The 18,211-nt window shown below is 59.4% G+C and overlaps 2 protein-coding genes and 1 long non-coding RNA gene across 11 annotated transcripts in view; 1 reads left to right on the forward strand and 2 right to left on the reverse strand.

Annotated features, from left to right (window-relative positions):
* Window positions 1-413: 413 nt before the first annotated feature.
* On the reverse strand, window positions 414-12,600 carry KDM5C (lysine demethylase 5C). Its single transcript, XM_069108235.1, has 25 exons — window positions 12,352-12,600; window positions 11,314-11,391; window positions 10,077-10,199; window positions 9,660-9,830; window positions 9,085-9,219; window positions 8,629-8,752; window positions 8,354-8,535; window positions 7,968-8,126; window positions 7,737-7,856; window positions 7,483-7,641; window positions 6,990-7,171; window positions 6,745-6,907; window positions 6,259-6,378; window positions 5,988-6,182; window positions 4,999-5,180; window positions 4,468-4,592; window positions 4,113-4,393; window positions 3,610-3,968; window positions 3,286-3,424; window positions 2,931-3,110; window positions 2,701-2,841; window positions 2,025-2,612; window positions 1,852-1,915; window positions 1,566-1,765; window positions 414-1,482 (listed from the first exon to the last, which is right to left on the reverse strand). Exons 1-25 carry the CDS (start codon window positions 12,499-12,501, stop codon window positions 1,123-1,125), a joined length of 4,680 nt encoding a protein of 1,559 aa, XP_068964336.1. The 5' UTR covers window positions 12,502-12,600; the 3' UTR covers window positions 414-1,122.
* Window positions 12,601-12,776: 176 nt separating this feature from the next.
* On the forward strand, window positions 12,777-18,069 carry LOC138177188 (uncharacterized). 7 transcript variants are annotated; one of them, XR_011172452.1, is made up of 7 exons: window positions 12,777-13,023; window positions 13,271-13,607; window positions 14,633-14,741; window positions 15,025-15,074; window positions 15,376-15,500; window positions 16,441-16,607; window positions 17,934-18,069. It is a non-coding gene; the product is annotated as an uncharacterized lncRNA (long non-coding RNA). The 7 variants fall into 7 exon arrangements; XR_011172450.1 differs by having other exon boundaries at window positions 15,025-15,069; XR_011172455.1 differs by lacking the exon at window positions 15,376-15,500.
* Window positions 14,741-18,211, reverse strand: part of IQSEC2 (IQ motif and Sec7 domain ArfGEF 2) — a 33,913-nt gene continuing 30,442 nt past the window's right edge. For 2 of the 3 annotated variants that reach the window (XM_069108232.1, XM_069108234.1), the window contains 3 exons: window positions 17,174-17,347; window positions 16,664-16,713; window positions 14,741-16,157 (listed from right to left, as the gene is read on the reverse strand). In XM_069108232.1, coding sequence (XP_068964333.1) covers window positions 15,099-16,157; window positions 16,664-16,713; window positions 17,174-17,347 — 1,283 coding nt within the window. In that variant the 3' untranslated portion in view covers window positions 14,741-15,098. The remainder of the gene's footprint in view (window positions 16,158-16,663; window positions 16,714-17,173; window positions 17,348-18,211) is intronic. The other variant, XM_069108233.1, reaches the window with a different exon arrangement.

The raw sequence follows: 18,211 nt of genomic DNA on the forward strand, positions 1-18,211 counted from the left end.
ACCAGCCTTCTTGGCCCTGACCCTCAGTTTGCCCACAGCAGTCAGGAGAGGCCTAGGATGGGAAAGGGCACAGAATCTTGGTGTATGAAATGGGGGTATGGCGGCAGGTAGGCCTTATCCCTATCCCAACTCCAGGCCCAGGGCTGGGCACAAGGGGTTGGGGTGCCCCTCTACTGGGAATGGATGAGGCTGGAGGCCAAGGGCCCTTCCTCCTCTACTTTTTGGCTCATTCACCCCCTACTCCTAAACAATCAAATCATCAATTATATAACTGCCCACCTAAGCCTTTCCTTCTTCCATGGCTGTGCCACTGGCTGGCAAGACCCTCACCTCCCAGGGTGTGACCAAATAGGATGTTTCCCTGCCCAGCCCCACTCCAAGGGCCAGAGAAGGACTGCCAGGGTAGAGGCGGCTTTCCAAAAACGATTGCTAACAGTTTTATTTCTAACAAGAGGAAAATAATAAAATTAAAAGAGGCAGCTGTGGGAACGACGTGTTTCCTGTTGGTTTTGCTTTTTTTTTGGGGGGGGGGGGCAGTTCCTTCGTTTCTTCTCCCAACAAATGGCTGAGGTGTTGGTGGCTCTGGCCCCGATTCCATAAGCCCAGGGGAAGGGGGGGGGGGGGGGGGGGGGGGGTCAGAGGGCAGGCTACTGAGGCCTGCGGGAGCAGCACCAGAGAAGCTTTCTTTCAAACCTCCCAAGTTTAATTACAAAGAAAACCATGAGGGTTTGCTCACAAGGGCTAGTTCCCCTCTCCTCCTCGACCCTAGGTGGGTGGGTGGAGGGAAGGCCAGGGAACCAAAAGGGCCAAGGCCCTCAGGCCCAGAGCCAGCTGAGCTGGCCTCTGTCCTTCCCCACTCCTGGAATGGTGCTGGCTAGGGCCAGAGGAAGACGGGAGGGGGCAGACCACAGGCCTGCCCATCCAAGGGAATGAATGCTGGTAGGAGGCCGGCCTCTTGGGGGGGGGGGGGAATGGGAAGGGGGGGCCCAAGACCCCTATAGGTCAGCCCTGCCCCCCCCAAGTCCCATCCCCAGGCTGGCAGGCCATAACCCCCAAGGTGGGGGGGGAGACCAGCACGGGGTGCAGGGACACAGGACTGTGCACATGTCCAGCTCCAAACTGTCACAACTGCTGTTGTTCAGAGGAACAGGGAGAGGAGGGCAAGGGGCCAACAGCAGAGGAGCAGGCAGAAGGCCCATCCTCTGGCCCATTCTGGCTCAAGGGAGGGCTGGAACTCCTCATGCCACCACCAGGGGGAAGGTCCTCGTCCCCGGCTCTGGGTCCCTCGGCCTCCCCTTCCTCCTCCTCTTCCTCCTCCAGTATCTCCTCTGCCTCAGTCACCGGGCCCCGGGCTCTCTTTGGCTCCAGCTCCTCCCTGGTCATGTCTGCGCACTCACCACCAGTGCGTTCCCCCTTCCGACGCCGCCGCTTCTCTGGAGCCCGACTCCGCCCCCTAGGGCCTTGTCTCTCTGCCTTCTCCAGCTAAGGACATGACAAGCAGGGGGGTGGGTTGGTAGCCTTGGGCAGCCTAGCTTCCCCAAGCTCCCCTGCCTTCTGAGCCTCACCTCAATCAGCGTGCGGAGCCGGCGCAGGTCTGGGGGGCGGCCAGCCTGCAACAGCTGCCAAATGCTGTGGTTCTCATCCAAGGTGACCTCGAGGAGATCCCCCTCCATCATCAGCTCCTCCAGGGGGCCTCGGGCTGCCTCAGGCAGCTCGAGCACGGGACCTTCCAGCCGAGGGAGCAGTGATGCCAGCAGCTCCAGATCTGCAGAGGTGGGCACAGCAAAAGCTCAGCCCCACCAGGCCCCAAAGCCCAACTCCCTCTTGCTACCCAACCCCAGAGACCCCTACCTGAGCTGCCCCCAGAACTGCTCTTCTCAGGGATCTTCACACCATCTCCATTCTCCAAAGCCATCTGAGGCCAACACAGTTGAAAGGAAAACGGCGGAGTGAGAGAAAAGTGAGCAAGCCAAGGCCTCCCCGCTGCCCCCCCACTCTAGGGGGCACCATGCATGAAACCCCACCTGAAGCTCATGGCTGCTGCTGCTGCTGCCTCTGCTCTCCCTGAGTGGGGCTGGGGCCAGGGTGTCAGGCTGGGAGCGGGGAGTGACTGGGGATCGGTGCAGTCGCTGCCGCAGTTCGGCTAGACGACCCAACAGCGCAGACACGTCCCTAGATGCCAGAGCCCTGCGGGCCCTGCCCTGCCAGCCAATGGCCCGCTCAGTCAGGCACTGCAAGGCTTCCCCTTCAGGCAGTCGAACTGGCAGCTTCTGCAGGGCCACCAGGAGGGCCAAGATGGTTTCTAGGCGAGGTCGGCGAGAGCGCATGCAGAGCGGGCAGAGGAATTTAGTGTCCCACTCCCACCAAGCCAGGGGCTGGAGCACACTGAGACGTGGGGCCGACACACAGCAACCATGAAACCAGTCCCTGCACAGGTCACACTGCAGGGCCCCCTCGCCTACTGGTGCCTGCCCACACACACAGGATGGGGACTCAGGTGAGGGCGGTCCAGTGAGTTTGAGAGACGATGGGCAGGGCTTGGCTGCATTGGCACGGCGCAGATGTAAGATGCCCTCTTTCTCTTTCTGCTCGCCCTCCTTGAAGGCCAGGATCTGGACCCAAGGAAAGAGATGGACAGAACTTCAGAACACTGAGGCAGCCCTTCTGCCCATCCCACCCCCTCCCACCTCCCCTCCTCACCACAGAGCCTGGGTCTCTGAGGTCCTGGGCAGACAACCCCAAAAGCTCAGTGTCTGATCGGTACAGGCCCTGCTCCTTCTCTCTCTTCCATCGGTCCCTCTTCATGCTCTCTGAGCCAGCATCTGCACATGGACACAGCACCTGGGCAAGGGGTGAGGGCAGAAAACCAAGTGAGGCCCAGCAGGCAGGGCAGCAGGCTGGGAGGAAGAAGGAAATGGGGCCTGCCTCACCTCAAGCAGAGTATAGCAGGAGTTCTTCTTGAGGAAGGTTTTGGAAGCTTTCTCTCGCCAGGAGTGGGCCATTAGCACCTGTAACTCCAGCTGCCTCAGTTCCTCAAGGCCCACAGGCAAGTCCCTGCCCACAGCCACCAGGCCCTCCAAATCATCCAAGCAGGGGTAGTGATCACCATTCTAAGGAGGGAGACAGGGAGTTGCCACTCTCCAAAGCCCAAGGGCTTGTTGGGCTCCCTTGCCACCACAGGGTCAAAGTCAAGCTGTCCAGATTCCTGCCTCTGGGGCACTTTTCCCTAAAGAAGGGCTGAAGAACAGGCCAGACACAGCAAGGAGGTATGGGAGACACACTCACCTGGATCTCATCCACATCTGCGATCCATGCCCGGGCTTTGCCAAGGGCTTCTTTCAGGGCCAGGATGTTGGGCAGGTGGACAGGGAGGTTTTCAGCCTCTCGTATTATGGCCTCGAGGGTGGCAGGAGGGTGTTTTTGCCTGGCATGGAAAGAAGGTGAGTTGTGGCAGTGGCTCCCTCTCAAGAGAAGGCCTGGGGGTCTTGAGCCCAGAACAAAGGAGCACCCTGGACAGGTCGTGGAGGGAATGGGCCCTCCCCCCAGTGCTTGACAGAGCTGAGTAGAAGCCCAAGGGAAAGCCAGGGAAGACATGGGGGGAGGGAGCACCTGGCCTCTAGACAGAGGTGGGCCTTCTCCTCCCAGCGCTCAGCAATGGCAAGTAGCTCCTGCAGTTCAGCTCGGGCTTTGTCCACAGCGGGGCTGGGCGCTACATCAGCCCCTGAAGTCAGCAGCCCCCGCATGACCGCCAAGGTACCCCGCTGGCCTGGGGGTGCCAGGGCCCTCTTCACCTCCTCCAGCCAATGTGCCTGTTGCACCTGAAGCTTAAGCTGCTCGGCCTCAGGCACCTCCACACCCAGGCACTGAGCCTGCTCCAACAGGCCTGGCAGGTGGCCCAGGCTGGTGGGCAGGGAGGCCAGGGCGCTCTGAGCCTGGGTCTGGAAAGCCTCAACCCGCTCCAAGATGCCCTGGTTTGGAAAGGAAGGGGAGAAGGACAAAAGGAGAATGGGGGAGACAGAGGAGGGAGGGGCTGAGTCCCCAGCCTGGCCTCCCCTCCTCCCAGCGGCCTCCAGGCCCAGCCCAAGGCCCACCCAGGAGGGCTCCCTCCTCACCTTGACCTCCCCAATCTGATGCATGGCACAAGGTAAGCTGCTCATCTCCTCAATGAACTCCCGGAGTTCCTCCAGGGTCAGCTGGGGGGGCACCACCCTGGGCACCCGGCGTTCCCCACTGGGCTCCACACCCCCTGGCTCCCGGCTGCTGACCAGCCTCAGGGCCCGAGAGATGCAAGCCTCAGCCTGGTGCAGGCAGTCCTTCAGCTGCTGCAGGAGCTCGCTGTGGGGGAAGCGGCGCTCCCGGGCCTCAGACTCCAGAGCCCTGAGCTCCTCCAGGCCTGGGGAGAGCGCCAGCCCATGAGCTTCTGGCTCCCCACAGGAGCCCCCCAGCCCCCAGCTGCCCTCCACTTACTGCGCTTCCGCCCATCCTCCAGCTCCAGGGCAGTGCGCACGTGGCTGGCCCAGGTATCAAAGGACTCAGCCCGCACTTTCAGCTTGTGCAGCATGGCAGGCAACTCATCCAGTGTATAGCGGTACCTGAGGGCAGAGCATGGCCAGAGCTGGCATCCTGGCTCTTCCCACATGGCCTAGCTCAGCTGTCTTCTATCCTGGCCTTCCCCAAGCTAGTCCCTTAGCCGAGGGCCCCTTTAAGACTCAGCAAGCACCGCCCCCACCCCCTCCACTGAAGGCCTTTTGCCAGCCCACCTCAAGCTTGGCCACCTTCCCCTCACCCTGACCCTACTCTACTATTCTATGGGTACATGTAACAACCCTTGAAAATTGAACAAGGCCTCTCCACGTAGTTTCCTTGGATCCTCACAATGACCCTGTGAGGCAGGTTACGGATGAGGAAACTGAGGTAGTCAGAGGGGAAGTGACTTGCCCAGGGCCATCCATGCCTGATGCTCTCTCCATGTCTCCCTGGGCCCAGCAGACCATTCACCTCAGATACTGCTTGCTGGTGGGACACTTGCAGAGGTCATCAATGTGGGAGAGGCAGACAAGCCCGTCAGGGCAGTCATAACAGGCTAACGCGGACAGGAAGCATGTTGTCTTACACTTGGCACACTGACGTTCGTCATCAGGAAGCAGCTCAAAGGCTTCCCGCTCTGCCTCTGTGATGCCCTGTGCACACATGGGGGGCAGATCACAGGCTGTCCAGGGCCTCACACGGTCCCAGTGACAGGCAGAGCAAGCCTTCAGGAAAGAGTTGGGACCCAGAGTGGGCAAAGCTGCAGCCCGGCAAAGCAGGAGTGGAAGCAGGAGGTGGGAGGGAGAAGGAGCTTCAAAAGGCAGAGTTCTCGCTGTGCCACTAAGCAAAACCAGTTATGGGAAGGAAACCCCATCAATTTTGACATCTGCATTCTAAATGCAAAGGTGGAAAAAAGCTGATGCCAGGGCCCCCAAGGCTTCCAGAGCAGATGACAGAAAAGGGAGAAAGACGTCTACAGAGAAGCCTGGGGAAGCACCAATGTGGGCAGTAAGGCAGGCCTGGGAGCCAGCCAGCAGAGAGGGATGAGGGGGCCGGAGTGGAAGAGCGCCCCTCTGTCAGCCCAAACCAGACTCCTAGCTCCTCCAAGCGAGCCCTAGCTCTCACGTTTCCTGCTGCTGTTCATGCTCAGCTAGGGTTTCAGATCCCTCACTTTACAGAGCAAGCCTTGGCACAAACCTTCAGAACTTGGAAATGAACTGCAACACCCAACATCTCCCTCCCTCTGAGCCCTGGCGCTGACCCTGGCAAACTTCCAAAGCACGCTGTAAGGATGGCATTTGTCACCACAGCCAGACCCCCCTCCCCCTCCAGTTCTCCACCCCCCAAGTACCTCCAGACAAGCGGGGCCCCGTGCCCAGTCCATGCCAGCCCTGGGCCCCCCGCTGCATGGTGCCCTCCCTGGGCATCAGAGGGATTCTCAAGGCCCCCCCAGGCGTCACCTTGTCAAGCAGGGCCTTTCGGAGGCGGCGTTCCTCCTGTACCATGATGAACATTTCCTTGTGCACGGCTGCCGCCAAGTTCAAATCCAGCTTCTCAGGGCAGGCCGCCATCTTGCAAATGAGCTCTTCGTGGGAGAAGACACAATAGCGCCGAAGCCGTCTATAGTGCTCAATACACTGACGCCCTGCTGGCAGCTACAGATGGGAGATGATAAGTCACCCTGCCAGGCCCATTCCACCCTCCCCCAAGTAGTCCCCGGCCCTGGCCTACCCAGTCAGCAGTGCAAAAGTTGACAGCCTCAGCAAAGTTATAGCCCTGGTTGAAGCCACTGTGGTAGGCTCTGGGAAAGGTGATGACAAATTCTCCCGCACATTGGTTGGTGCGGACAACCTGGGAAAAAAGAGTACAGGCTCACGGGTGGGGTGGGGACCCACGCTCAAGTTTTTGAAGCCAAGTCAAGCCCTAGACACACAGAACTGCCCACAAAGACATGAGGTTCAGACAGACCAGGGCAGAACGTGCCCCGCACAAGGTTGAGCTTTCCCCTGACTTCCCTGGACACCAGCAAGGATGGCAGTCTGCCAGGAAGCCTATTCTAAGAAGGTCAAGGGAAGAAGACAGGGCAGACTTCCTGGCAGAGGCCAGCAACTGGGCCCTAAAGGAAAGAGGCATTACCCTAGACCCCACAGAAAAAAGGGGCCAAGTTGACTGACTCTGGATGGAGCCTACGCACAGGGGAGTGAAGAGGGCACTGACCGGCACGCCATGCGCCATGAGTGTGTTGGGATTCATGAGTGTAACCAGCTGATGGAGGAGGTCAGGCTGGCTGTCAAACAGTTCAGGCGTAAGCTTCTTCATCACTTCCTCCAGGTGCTCAGCTGCAAATGACGGGACGCCGTACCACGTCTTAGGCTCTCCCCTGGCCACAGGGTAGAAGGCGGTCAAGGGCAGGGCATAGGCACTCAGGACCAGCCCGGCCCTCCCTGAGCCACCCCGCTCACCAGTGGAGGTAGTTAATGGAGTAGCTCCAGTGGTCCTCAATGTGCCAGCAGAAGGCCGAGAAGACCATGCCCACATATAGCCAGGGCACCTTCATGCCAGAGATGTCAGCATTGATGTGGCACAGGACTGACTGTTCCAGGACGGGCATGACATTCAGGTTCCACCCACTGGCCGCATACTCCTGGAGGGGGAGTAGATATGGACTGAGGTTCCAGGAGGGTATGATGCAGCCAAGGCTCCACTTGTGGGCCTCTGGGACTAGCTCCCCTTCCTCCCCAGCTTTCCAGATGGTACCAGTGGAAAACTTCATCAGGCCCTGACATAGAAGCAAGGCGTATGGCTTCCCCACCTTTTCAAGGGATGATGCAAAGGCTATGAAGTGAATTATATCATGCCCCCAGGACTTTCCTGACTCCCATGCAAAAAGTCCAGCCTAGTGGCATTTGAAAGGGACTCCCCCCCCAGGGGAAGGGCCTTGGTCACACCCCACACCTCCTCCTCAGGGGACAGGCGCCTGCTGCTGTCACTGATAGGAAAGCCACTGCCAAACTCCTTGGAGTGGATGTCTGCCCCATACTCCACAGTTACATCTTCCTCAATGCTGTTCACAAGACGCCAGAATTCCTTCTCCACTAACTCTGTGGGTACCATCTGGGGACACAAAAAGGGATGTGTGTTGGGGAGAAACAGGTCAATTCTGGCCTCCAAACCCTGCACCCAGAGCCTGCCCAGCCCCAGGCACGCACGTGCACGGGCATGTTGAAGTAGTCAGCCTTGAAGGAGTCGGCCATCTCGCCAAAGCTCTGCAGCGTGTATTCCCGTGTGGCCTGCTCAAAGCCAAAGGCCTCTGGGGGGCGTTTGCATTCCTGCAAAGCAAGGCACGGCCATGGGCCTCATGGTTTGGTGGCTAGGATGGCAGAGCCACTGGCAAAGGGCCCAGTCTTCCTACCTCCCATCTCCTGCATCAAGCACCTTACCGCCATGACACACTTAGGGCAGCGCCAGATGCCCTTGGGGATCTCTGGAAGAGGGGGCAGGAGGCAAAAGATGTGATAATTGTCATCACAGCCGTCACACAGCAGGAGCTTGTCATCCTCGTCCCCTCGGGTACACATCCGGCACACATAGGACTCAATCTGGCCACACAGAGGGAGGGCTCACCATTGGGCCAGCCCACCAAGGCCCACAAGCACTTGGAGGGTGCTTCTAGCAATCACGCCTCCCCAACCCAGGTCATTCAGCCTCTGCCTGAGCCCCCATGGCACCAAAACACTCCCTACATGCCCCCTTCTGCCTAGGGTCCCACAGTGGGGTCACCCAGGCCCCTGATCTGCCTAGCTGAAGCCCTAACTCTTGGCCTTACAAACTGGGCATTGCTGTGACTTCTCCTCAGCCGCATGGTCATCTTGGTGCAGGGCTCAGGGCTGTGGCTTAGCTCTTCTTTGCCTTCCACAAAGGCTTTAGGGGAAGCTGGCTCCAGCTTCGGTTCGGGGCCTGCCTCCTCTTTCACCACCACTGTAGGGGGGCACTCGGGACCATCCTTGTCTGGGGAGGGCAGCAAGTCAACAGGTCTGGACAGCAGCAGATCCCCCTTCCCCCCCCCACCAACCTGGGCCCAGGCCCCAGCAGTTGCCTCACCCTTCTTCCGAAGACTCTTGTCCTTGGCCATGAGGCCCAGGCCCATCATCTTAGGGCCAGCCCCATAGATTTGCAGCTTCTTCAGCTCTGGGTTCTTCTCAATGTCTTCCTCAGTGGGTTCCGGCTGAGGGCATGGGAGGAAGGGAAAGCAGAGAGAGACACATCACGTAAGAGAGGCAGGGGACAAAATAGCAGGCAGACAACAGCGAGTAACAGCACCAGCTCCAGAGTCGGGATGACCTGGGGATTGAATCTGGGCTCAGACACTCGGCACCACACCCAGAAATAACTGGCCTTATAACCTTGAGCAAGTTACTTAAGCCCGATTGCTTAAAAAAAAAAAAAGAGCAGACAGAACCCAAGACAACACTCAGGGGAGTTGCCCTTGCTGGCTTGTGGCAGGTGGCAGGCAGCTCCAGTGGGTGGGAATCACGGGATGGTGGGGGTGGCACTCACATCAGGCTGCAGCCTTTTGGCCCGCCGTCCGTAGCTGTTAAACTTGGAGGGTTGCACTGACTGCCGCAGGGGGATGCTGTGTGGTTTGTATTCTTTGTCCTTCTCTTCACTATCAAACGGACGTGTGTTACACTGCTGGAAAGGGATACCGTTGCCTTGACATCAGTAACTGCCAGCACCCAAAACCTCCTCTAGAAAGTCCTCCCTGACTGAACCCCTCTTCCCTTCTTCCCCTCTCTTCTCCCCTTGACTCACTTCTCCCAACATATCCAGTGCAGAGCCCAGTCCAACTAATCAGGGAATGGGGAGTGGGGAGCCCCACTGCAGGCAGGCAACCCCTGAGTTGGAGGAGGTAGGCTAGAACTGCCATGGTCTCCTGATGCCAAGCTTGCCAAAGCAGTTTCAGGAGGGGTGTCTGTATATCAAGCTAAAGTGATATCCCCACCCACTCCATCCTTTAAGAGTATAGCCTAGGTTCAGCCCAATGAGGTAAGAGGAAGCTGAGAGCTGGGGGACAGGAGTAGAATATGTTGTGTATGGAAGCATAGGGATCTGAAGCCTCTCCCCTCCCTTACCACCAGATTAGCTCCAGACTGGTACATCTCATAGGGGTAGACAATGCGCTCATAGTGAGACCGCAGTAGGGAGCCAATGTTCTTCCCCGCTGGGTAGTTGAGGCGCTGAGCCACACGGGCCCATCGGCGGTCCTTGCTGATTGCCTCATAGCCTCCCTCCTCTACCACAATCTGGAAGGGAAGGTATGGAGGGAGAAAAGTCCTAAGTACCCAGAGGCCCAGCCAGGCTGAATGCCCACCCACATGCCCAGCAGGTACCCACTCCCTCTTGCCCTGCCAGGCTCAGTAAGTGTGTGCACACCCAGAGGCCCAGCCAAGGTGAATACCCTCCTGCCTGCTCAGCAGGTGCCCACTCCCTCCCACTCAGGTCAGAAGCGTGTGTACATGCAGAGGCCCAGGAAGAAGAACAGGGCCTACTTTGCTGAGGCTGTAGAGGTCTAAGATACGCCGTTCCACATTCGGGATCTTCAGGGAGGAGCCCTGGATCTCCCAGAACTTGGCAATCTGGTCCAAATAATTGAGTTTCACCCTGGTCTGGGCCTGGGGATGTGGGTTAGAGTCACATGTGACATATGTGTCCTGAGTGCCTAACTCCCCCAGTTACATGGTCTCCTCCAAGGAAGCTACTCATTAGGGAATTTCTGAGGTCCCTGAAGGGGACACAGTGAGGCTGTCTGGCCTCACCTCCTGGCTCAGTGTCAGCCACAGTCTGCCCTCCCTAAAGCACACCCACAGCAACAAGATTAGCTAAAAGAACAGCAATGTGGCTCCAAGCCTGGAAAGAAAATTAAGTAGGGACAAAAAGAGGGGGGGGCACCGTGGGCTCTGCCACCCCCCCACCCTGCCCAGACCCAAGTTTCTCCCTGACTCTTGCTCAACTCTCTTTTCCCCAATAGTCAGAAGAAGAAAATGAAGAGTACCCAAGGCAGGAAGGGCTTCCTAGCCTAGATGACAATAGGGCTGGCCCTCTCCTTATGTGCCAGGCCAGGCCCACAGCCAAGTTATGCTTGGTCTGGGGGTGGGGGGTGTTGAGCCCAGCTGAGCATGGGCTTGTGCTCCTTTCTCCCTTCCTGGGATGCCTTTGGTCCCAGCCAGAGAGAGCAGAGAAGCATACACGTGGCCTAGGTTCATTTGCCCACCCTAGGTGCAGGCATCTAGTAAGGTCCCAAGGCCACAGAACACTCAAAGGGTGACAACCCAGAAAGGTTTAGTGTGTATCTTGGCTTTTCCCACTTTAGAATGAGAAGAGGATTCAAAGAAGTATGGGGAGCCTGAACTTAGGACTCGGAAGAACTCTGCTGCTGAAGGCCACCTGCGGCTTGATCTCTGAACCCGTTTCCTCGCCAGCCTGAGAGCACCCGTGATCCATGACACTTACAGGGGGTTGTCACAGTGCCTTTAGTCAACAGGACTAAGTTATTCCAAGGGCTCCTTGAACCCTCTAGACAATATGGCCCAGCTCCCTGGCCACCTGAGGTGGCATCGGGAACTGAGCCAGAAACCCTGCCCAAACCTTTAGGATCAAGGTCTGGGAGGCCAGGGGCCTACCAGATTGCCCCCCCCCCCAGCAGGTGGGCCCACCAGGACACCTTGCTCGGGCTATCTGGCCGAACGTCTGCCTCCACCTCCCACCCGCCAACCCCTTCCCTTTTACCTCCAGTTCATTCAGCCTCTGGATCCGGGGGGTGAACCTGAAATTGTCCACTTCCACAGCAAAGGGAGGCTGCCAGTCCTGCAGAACAAGGTCTGGGTTTAGGTACCCCCCCCCCGAAGAGCAGAGAGAGCCGTTGGCATCGCCAATCAGGGTTACCCCGTGGTGAAGAACACACCTAAGAGTATGCGGCATTGGGCACTCAAAGGGGGGGGGCACTCAGCTAGCTCTGCTGTGTCCTCCCCTCCCCTAGCACCAGGAGGCCCCTTCCCGAAATCCCCAGCCAATCAGAAACGTGCCAAGTGCCCGAGCTGCTCCAAGGGGGCTGCCACCCGGATCCAGCTTCGAGGCGCTGCCCAGGTCACCGGCCATGACCTGTGACTCTCAGCCAGCAAAGCCTAGTGTGCCCCTCTGTGGCAAGATCACAGGTCTGCCGGGGCGGGGAGGGGCGTGGGGGCCACGAGGCTCAGGCAGACCCTGCTCCTCCAAGTGCTGCCTAGTGGAGGCCCCGGAGAAGCACCTGCGAACAGCGCTATCCAGGCCGGCAGTGCGGACCCTGCTTGCAGTCGGACACAGGCCGGCCGGCCCTCGATCTCGGGAAGGGGGGGGAGGGGGGGCGGAACTGCCGGGCCTTCCCCCCCCCCCCCCGGGCCTTTCCCCCGCGTCGAGTCCGGCCCTGCTGGCCCCTGCGGGACCCAGAGAAGAGAAGGACGAGGAAAGCAGGGAAGGCAGCTGCCTCGACCTCCCTTGCGGAACCCGGACAGAGCTCTCCCTCCCTCCCTAAGCCGGTTCCGGAGACGCACGCGCACACGCAGGCGCCAGCCCCCAGAGGGGGAGGGGCGCGCGCGCCCGGGCCGAGGAGGGGCGCCGAGCGCGCGCGCACCCCCCCTCCCCGGGCTTATGCTCGGGCTGGGGCCTGGCCTAGGCCCGAGGCCCGAGTTGTGGCCTAGCGTGCGCGTGCCGGCCCACACGGCAAGCCGGCCGGGCTGCCTCCCTCCCTCCGGCCCAGGCCCGCCGGCCCGGACCCGCCTCCCCGCTCACCGGCGGCGGCCGGATCTTGCAGATGCCCGACTTCTCGGCGATGGGCCTGATCTTGGCGATGTAGCCCAGGGGGTCCCGGAACTCGACCCAGCTCGGCTCGAAGACGGGGCACTCAGGCGGGGGCACGAAGTCCTCGGGCCCGGCCTCCATGGCGGACGCGGACGCGGGGGAGGACGCGGACGCCGCCGCCGCCGCCGCCGCCGCCGCCGCCGCCTCCGCCAATGCGGACGCAGACCAGGACGAGGCCCGGCGTGCGCGTGTACGTGCGTGCGTGCGCGCTACCAAGAGCGCCCCCGGGCCGCCGCCACCGCCTCCGCAGCTGCTGCCGCTGCCGTGGTCACCGCACCGCCCCTGGTCCCGACCGCTGCTGCTGCTGCCGCTGCCGCCGCCGCCGCCGCCGCCGCCGCCGCCGCCGCCGCCGCCGCCGCCGGCCCTGCCGCCGCCATCGCCATCTTGGATCGGGCTGTCCCTTTCCGAGCAGCTGAGAATCCCTCCGCAGCTCCGGCTTCCAGCCCGGGCCTCGCCGAGTGGCCCTGCCGGGCCCTCGGCGGATCTCGGGGCAGAGGAGCCCGGGGAGTTGGGAAGGGGCGGGGCCGTGAAGCTGCGGGCGGCTCGGGCTCTTGAGGGAGTAAAAAGTCCCTGAGGCGAGGCGGCGGAAAGGTACTAGGAAAGGTAAACAAAAGCCGGATCTTCTTGAGCCTGTCGCTGGCCGTGCGCTTCTAAAGGCCAGATCTGCGCAAGCGCACTGGAGGAGTCAGGAAGCGAGAGTGCCGGGGATGGGAGGGGCGGGACGAAGGATGACTGGGAGCAGAGGAGGAGGGATCCTGGGACAGAGTGCAGACCCAGCAGTGGGAGTAATCGAGGCAGGAAACCTGGGTTCAAGGTCCGCCTCTCAGTGTCTCCTCTCCGCTTTGTGAAGGCTAATACCAGAGTACCTGGACTGAAGGATGAAGGGCAGATGATGTTCGGAACCACGCCCGCGGTCGGCCCCGCCCCGTCTCCCCCCCCCCCCCCCCCCGGCCCAAGAAACACAAGAGGCGAGATGAGCACAGGCCGGAAATGGGGGCGTTTATAAGACATCAAATATACATTCTTATGTACAACGTAGAAGAAAAGGGAAAAAGGGATGGAGCAGCCCCAGCCGAGACCCCGAGGGAGGCCCCTCCCTCAGGCTTTGGACCAGCCCTTCTCCAGCGCCCTCTGTGCAAAGAAGGGGCCAGGCCCCTTGGCCACTCCCTGTAGGCAACTGGGGCCAGGTAGGCAGGGAAGAATGGTGAGGGCTGCGAGGACATGCGGGCTGCAGGGGAGTGAAGGCGCACTAGGCACCGGGTTTAGTACGAAATACGAACGTGGAGGAGGCAGCCAGGACCGAAAAGCTCAGGATTTCCATGGCTCCCGTGGCTATCCCTAGAGTGCCCTTACTGAGCGAACCTGAGCCTGGAGCTCAGCTTTTCTCCCCTTCTGCCTTATCTTGGCCTGCCCAGTCTTGGCCAGTCTGTAGGACTCAAACCTTGCTTCAAGCAGTCTCCCCCCCCCCCCCCCCCCGCCCCCCCCCCCCACACCCTCCCCCCCCCCCCCCCCCCCCCCCCCCTCCCCCCACCCCCCCGCCCCCCGCCCCCCCCCCCCCCCCCCCCCGCACACGCGCACACTCACACTCTCTCCCCCCCTCCCCTCTCCCAGGAACCTGCACTGGGGGGAGGGGGCCATCTTTAAGAGGCCCTGACCCAGCATATGAGGAGGCCTGCAGTTCCATCCCACCCCACCCCCCCCAAGGCCTATATAAAGTGCCTTGGCTCATGGAGAGGGGGTGAGAGCTAGGGAAGACGTGAAATGGTGGGGTTTAGTGTTTCTTCCTGATCAGAATAAATCAGCATTTTTACTCTAGATAGAGAAAAACTGGTGGGGAAGGATATTTTTCCCCAAGCTCCAAGATCACAGGAGGCAGATTGAGAAGGGAAGGGCAGACCCAAAGGCAGAAAAGGAGGGGGCTCATGTACCAGGGGTTCAGGTCAGCTCCAAGCCTGTAGCCCTTATCTCTTGCCAAGTATATGGGGGGGGGGGGGGGGAAGTCCTTCAGAAGGAGAAGGGAAGTAGGGCCAAGCCCCAAACCCTCGTGCCCTCAGGGATGGCCAGGCTTCATGGGGGCACCACATGAGGCCTTAAATATTCCCCTGCTAGTGAAGTCTAGACCATCCCTTTCAGTTCACAATATCCAGATCTAGGTGAGTCTCTCCAAAAACTCCAAACAGACCTTGGCTAAAACTCTCCTGTGACTCCTCAGGCACTGCAGGAACTATTGAATTGAAGACTTGACTCCTTCCCCACCGGCCCCTCCCATATCTCTTGCTCAGTGAGCCCCTGAGGAAAACAGTGGGAAATGTAGGGCCCAGGTAAAAATCCTAGGCTGATGCCAGATTGATTTTGACCCATCCAGGTGAACCTTGTTTTACAGGAAAATCAGAGTCTTGGGGGGGGGGGTGGAGAGTGAAGATTATAGACTGGAAATCTGGAAGTAACCCCCTCATTTTATAGAGAGGGACTAGGACCAGGGAGGGGAAGTGGGGGTTTGCCCAACATACCCCTAGGAATAGAACCAGGAATAGGGTCAGTTGGTGGCCACATTTCTCGTGTTCTCTGTACACGGATGTATTTTTTTTTTTTTTTTTTACGTAGGGCAAGCAGAGAGTGTCCTAGGGGGATCCAAGGCCAACCCAGAAGGTGGGGTGAGCTGACCTTTTGCTTACAATTCAAACAACAGTGCTGATTCTACTTGCTGGTTTGGGCTTGGGGTTCCCAGGACCGTGGCCATGACCATGGGGGTGGCCATGACTGTGGCTGTGGGGTGGTGGGTGGGGAGAGGTGGGTGGTGCAGGCGAATGTGGGGTAAGTGGAGTATGGGGTGAAGGTGGAGGAAGCGGTGGGTATGAAGGGTGGGGTGGTATCACAGGTGAGTGAGGTGACAGCGGTGACTGAGGGGGGTGCCCTGGGCCAGAGTGGCCCCCACCACCTCCTCCACTTCCATAGGGCCCTCCAGGTGCTGAGCGGGACATCATTGGTGGGGGGTGCCCACCAAAGATAAAGTGCTTGGGGCCCTGTTTGGATGCACTGGCCACATGGTGGACACCAGGTGGTGGCGGACCTGATATGGGGTACGCGTGGTGGACCAAACCATGGTGTGGAGCTGGACTATAGAGGGGAAGGGGTGAAGTGGGTTGGTGCAGTGGGTAGCGACCCCCCATGGAGGCTGCCCCAGCTGCTCCTCGTTTGGCTCGGCCACCAGCCCGGCCCAGTGTAAAGTGCTGAGGCCCATGCCCACCTAGAAAATGACGATGTGGCCCCACAGGTGGTGCTGAGGCAGGTGGTGGTGGAATAGGGCCCACCTGGGGTAGAGGAGCTGGCTGGGGTGGGGGTGGGGGTGGGGCAGGCTGTGAGTGGTAAGGTGGGGGAGGCGGGGCTGGGCCCCCAGGCACATGGCAATACTGGGCATGGAGTGCCTGAAGCTTGGAGGGGCCATCGGCATGGATGTGGTGTGGGGCTGGGGTGGGGGCTGGCGGGGGATGGTGATGATGGTGGTGGTGGTGGTGATGGTGGTGAGAGGAGGAGGCGGAGGAGGAGGAGGCGGATGTAGGCCCTGGAGGGGTCTGGAAGGGGCCTTTGCCCCTTCTACTGCCGAACAGTGAGCCCAGAAAGGAGGATGAGTTGGAGGCGGGGCGCTGCTGTGTCTTATACTCCTCAGGTGGCGGTGGCGCTGGAGGCAGGGGTGGAGGCATCCGCTGGTGTGGGCGGGGGCTGCTAATAATAGAGCCCTGGCAGGATGGGGGACACCAGGAGTGGGGAAAGGGGGAGGGGAGAGGGAGAGGGGATCAGGCCCAGCTGGACGCAGCGCAGCCCCTGGGCCTCCCCACTCACACTCCCACCTGAACTCCCTGCTTCCAAGGGAGGGGAGGGGTGGGGAGAGACATGAGGAAACAGGCTTGGGGCCTTCCTGTACCCCCTGATTTTCTGGGCCACAGCCACCACCTCCCCCTTTTGCCTATGCTAGTCCTCCCTCTTCTCCTCCTTCCTCTCTTCCTCTGTCTCCTCCTCCAGAAAGATCTCCCCCAACCCCATCACTTGGACGTCACCAGAATCACCTCCCTGGAAAATTGGAGCAGAAAGAGAGAATGGGAAAGGACAGAAGGAGCAGAGACAGAGGGAGCTCGTGTCTCGCCATTGTTCCTCCCCGGAAGGGGCAGCTAGGGGTTGGACAGGCACAGGTGGGCAGGCACTCAGCCCCATGCAGACAGGGGGGGGGTCAGGCCACCCCACTTACTTCGATGGTGCTGTCCAATGATCCCACGCTGTTACGTCGCCCCCGTTTCCCTGTGCCCGCAAGCAACGAGGGTCAGGGTAGGGCTTCGTACAACTCAAAGCCAGGACCACCCCCTGAAGGATATTCTCCCCCTTGGGCTCCCCTCCCTTCTTCTACCCTCCCCTTCTAGGAGGCAGATGGAGACAGCAGAGGAAAAGGAGAGAGGCAAGAGGAGGTAGAGAGGGACAGGAGACAGAGCGAGGGAGCGCATGGCCCCTCCTGGTTCCCTTGCATGTCCCTCACTCCCTGTACTGTTCTGGCTATTAAGCTCATTTCTGTCAGCCCTTCTGTGGGTCCAGCTCTGGCTCTAGGCACCTAGACAGGACTGGGCCCTGGGCCACTGTCCAAGGAGCAGGAGAGATGGCCCAAATAAGGAGGAGGAGATTGCTTCCCCCTTCCCTGCCCAGAGCCAAATCCTGCTGATTCTACTGGTTTTCCTATCACCACACCCCGGGGGGGGGCAATCCTGACCTGCATCAGAGAGGTCGCGTAGGGAGCTGCTTAGGGCACTCCGCTTCAGGCCATCACCAAGGCCATACGTGTCCTCCAGGCTGGACCGGGGCAATGTGCCGTTGACTGCGTCCTTGGAGCCGGTGGGCTGAGAGGCGTTGGGGCGCATCACCCCCTTCTGCTTCTCTAGCTCCGCTGTGTATATGAGAGCAGGTCCCATTATTAATAAGCTCTCTGTCTCCAGGCCCCCTGAGGGCTGAACTGTCCCAACAGGGGCTTCCCAAAGATGAGTAGATGGGTGAGGCTGGGGTACAATCTCCTAGACACAAAATTACAAACTTCTCCATGGTCAGACTTGTGGCCTCTAGAATTGTGTATTCTTTCTCTCAATTGCTAGATGCCTTCAGCTGTTCAACCCAAACATCTGAAGATTTTGAAACTTAAAAACAATTCGTCTTTGACTTGGTCAGTCTAGAACTCTTCCCACTCCATGGCTAAGACCAGGGCATCAAGTGACTTCCCTCTTTGTGTCCCAGCTGCCTGTTCTGTAAAGTCATCGTAATATGACTCAGACTCCCCACTTCTGGGATCCTGGAAGGGAAGAGCTTTCTAACCCTTCAGACATAGGAAACTTGCTCCCTGAGTTGGTAGACTGTATAGCTGCTGTCCCAAGGCCCAGTCTGGCTAAGTTTAGAGAGATTCATCACTTATTTCCCCACAGGAGGAACTTTTCAGCCCAAGCTCTAATCTCTCTCTGTCTCTCTCCCTCCCCCCTCAACAGAAGAGAGCCAGCTCATGGCAGACCCTTAGAAACCCAGAAGTGACAATTCTTGCATTTCCGGACTCAGCGTTAAAGAGATCACAACAGTGATTTTTCTTGCTCCAGGAAAGCAGATATTAAAAGTGATCTAACATCTCAGATTTGAAGCTGCTCAGCTCCTTAAATCTTAAAATTAAAGCCCTTTTCCCTAGGAATCTTTGCTTCTTCAAAACCCCAAGGAGGATACAGACAGAGGAAGAGGAGGTGAAGGCCTTCAAGCTGAGCTTGGCTCAACTTAC

This window comes from Petaurus breviceps, unplaced genomic scaffold, assembly GCF_028583685.1.
Source record: "Petaurus breviceps papuanus isolate PSGF00001 unplaced genomic scaffold, PetGlider_PUasm1.0 90333, whole genome shotgun sequence".
Taxonomy (NCBI): Eukaryota; Metazoa; Chordata; class Mammalia; order Diprotodontia; family Petauridae; genus Petaurus; species Petaurus breviceps.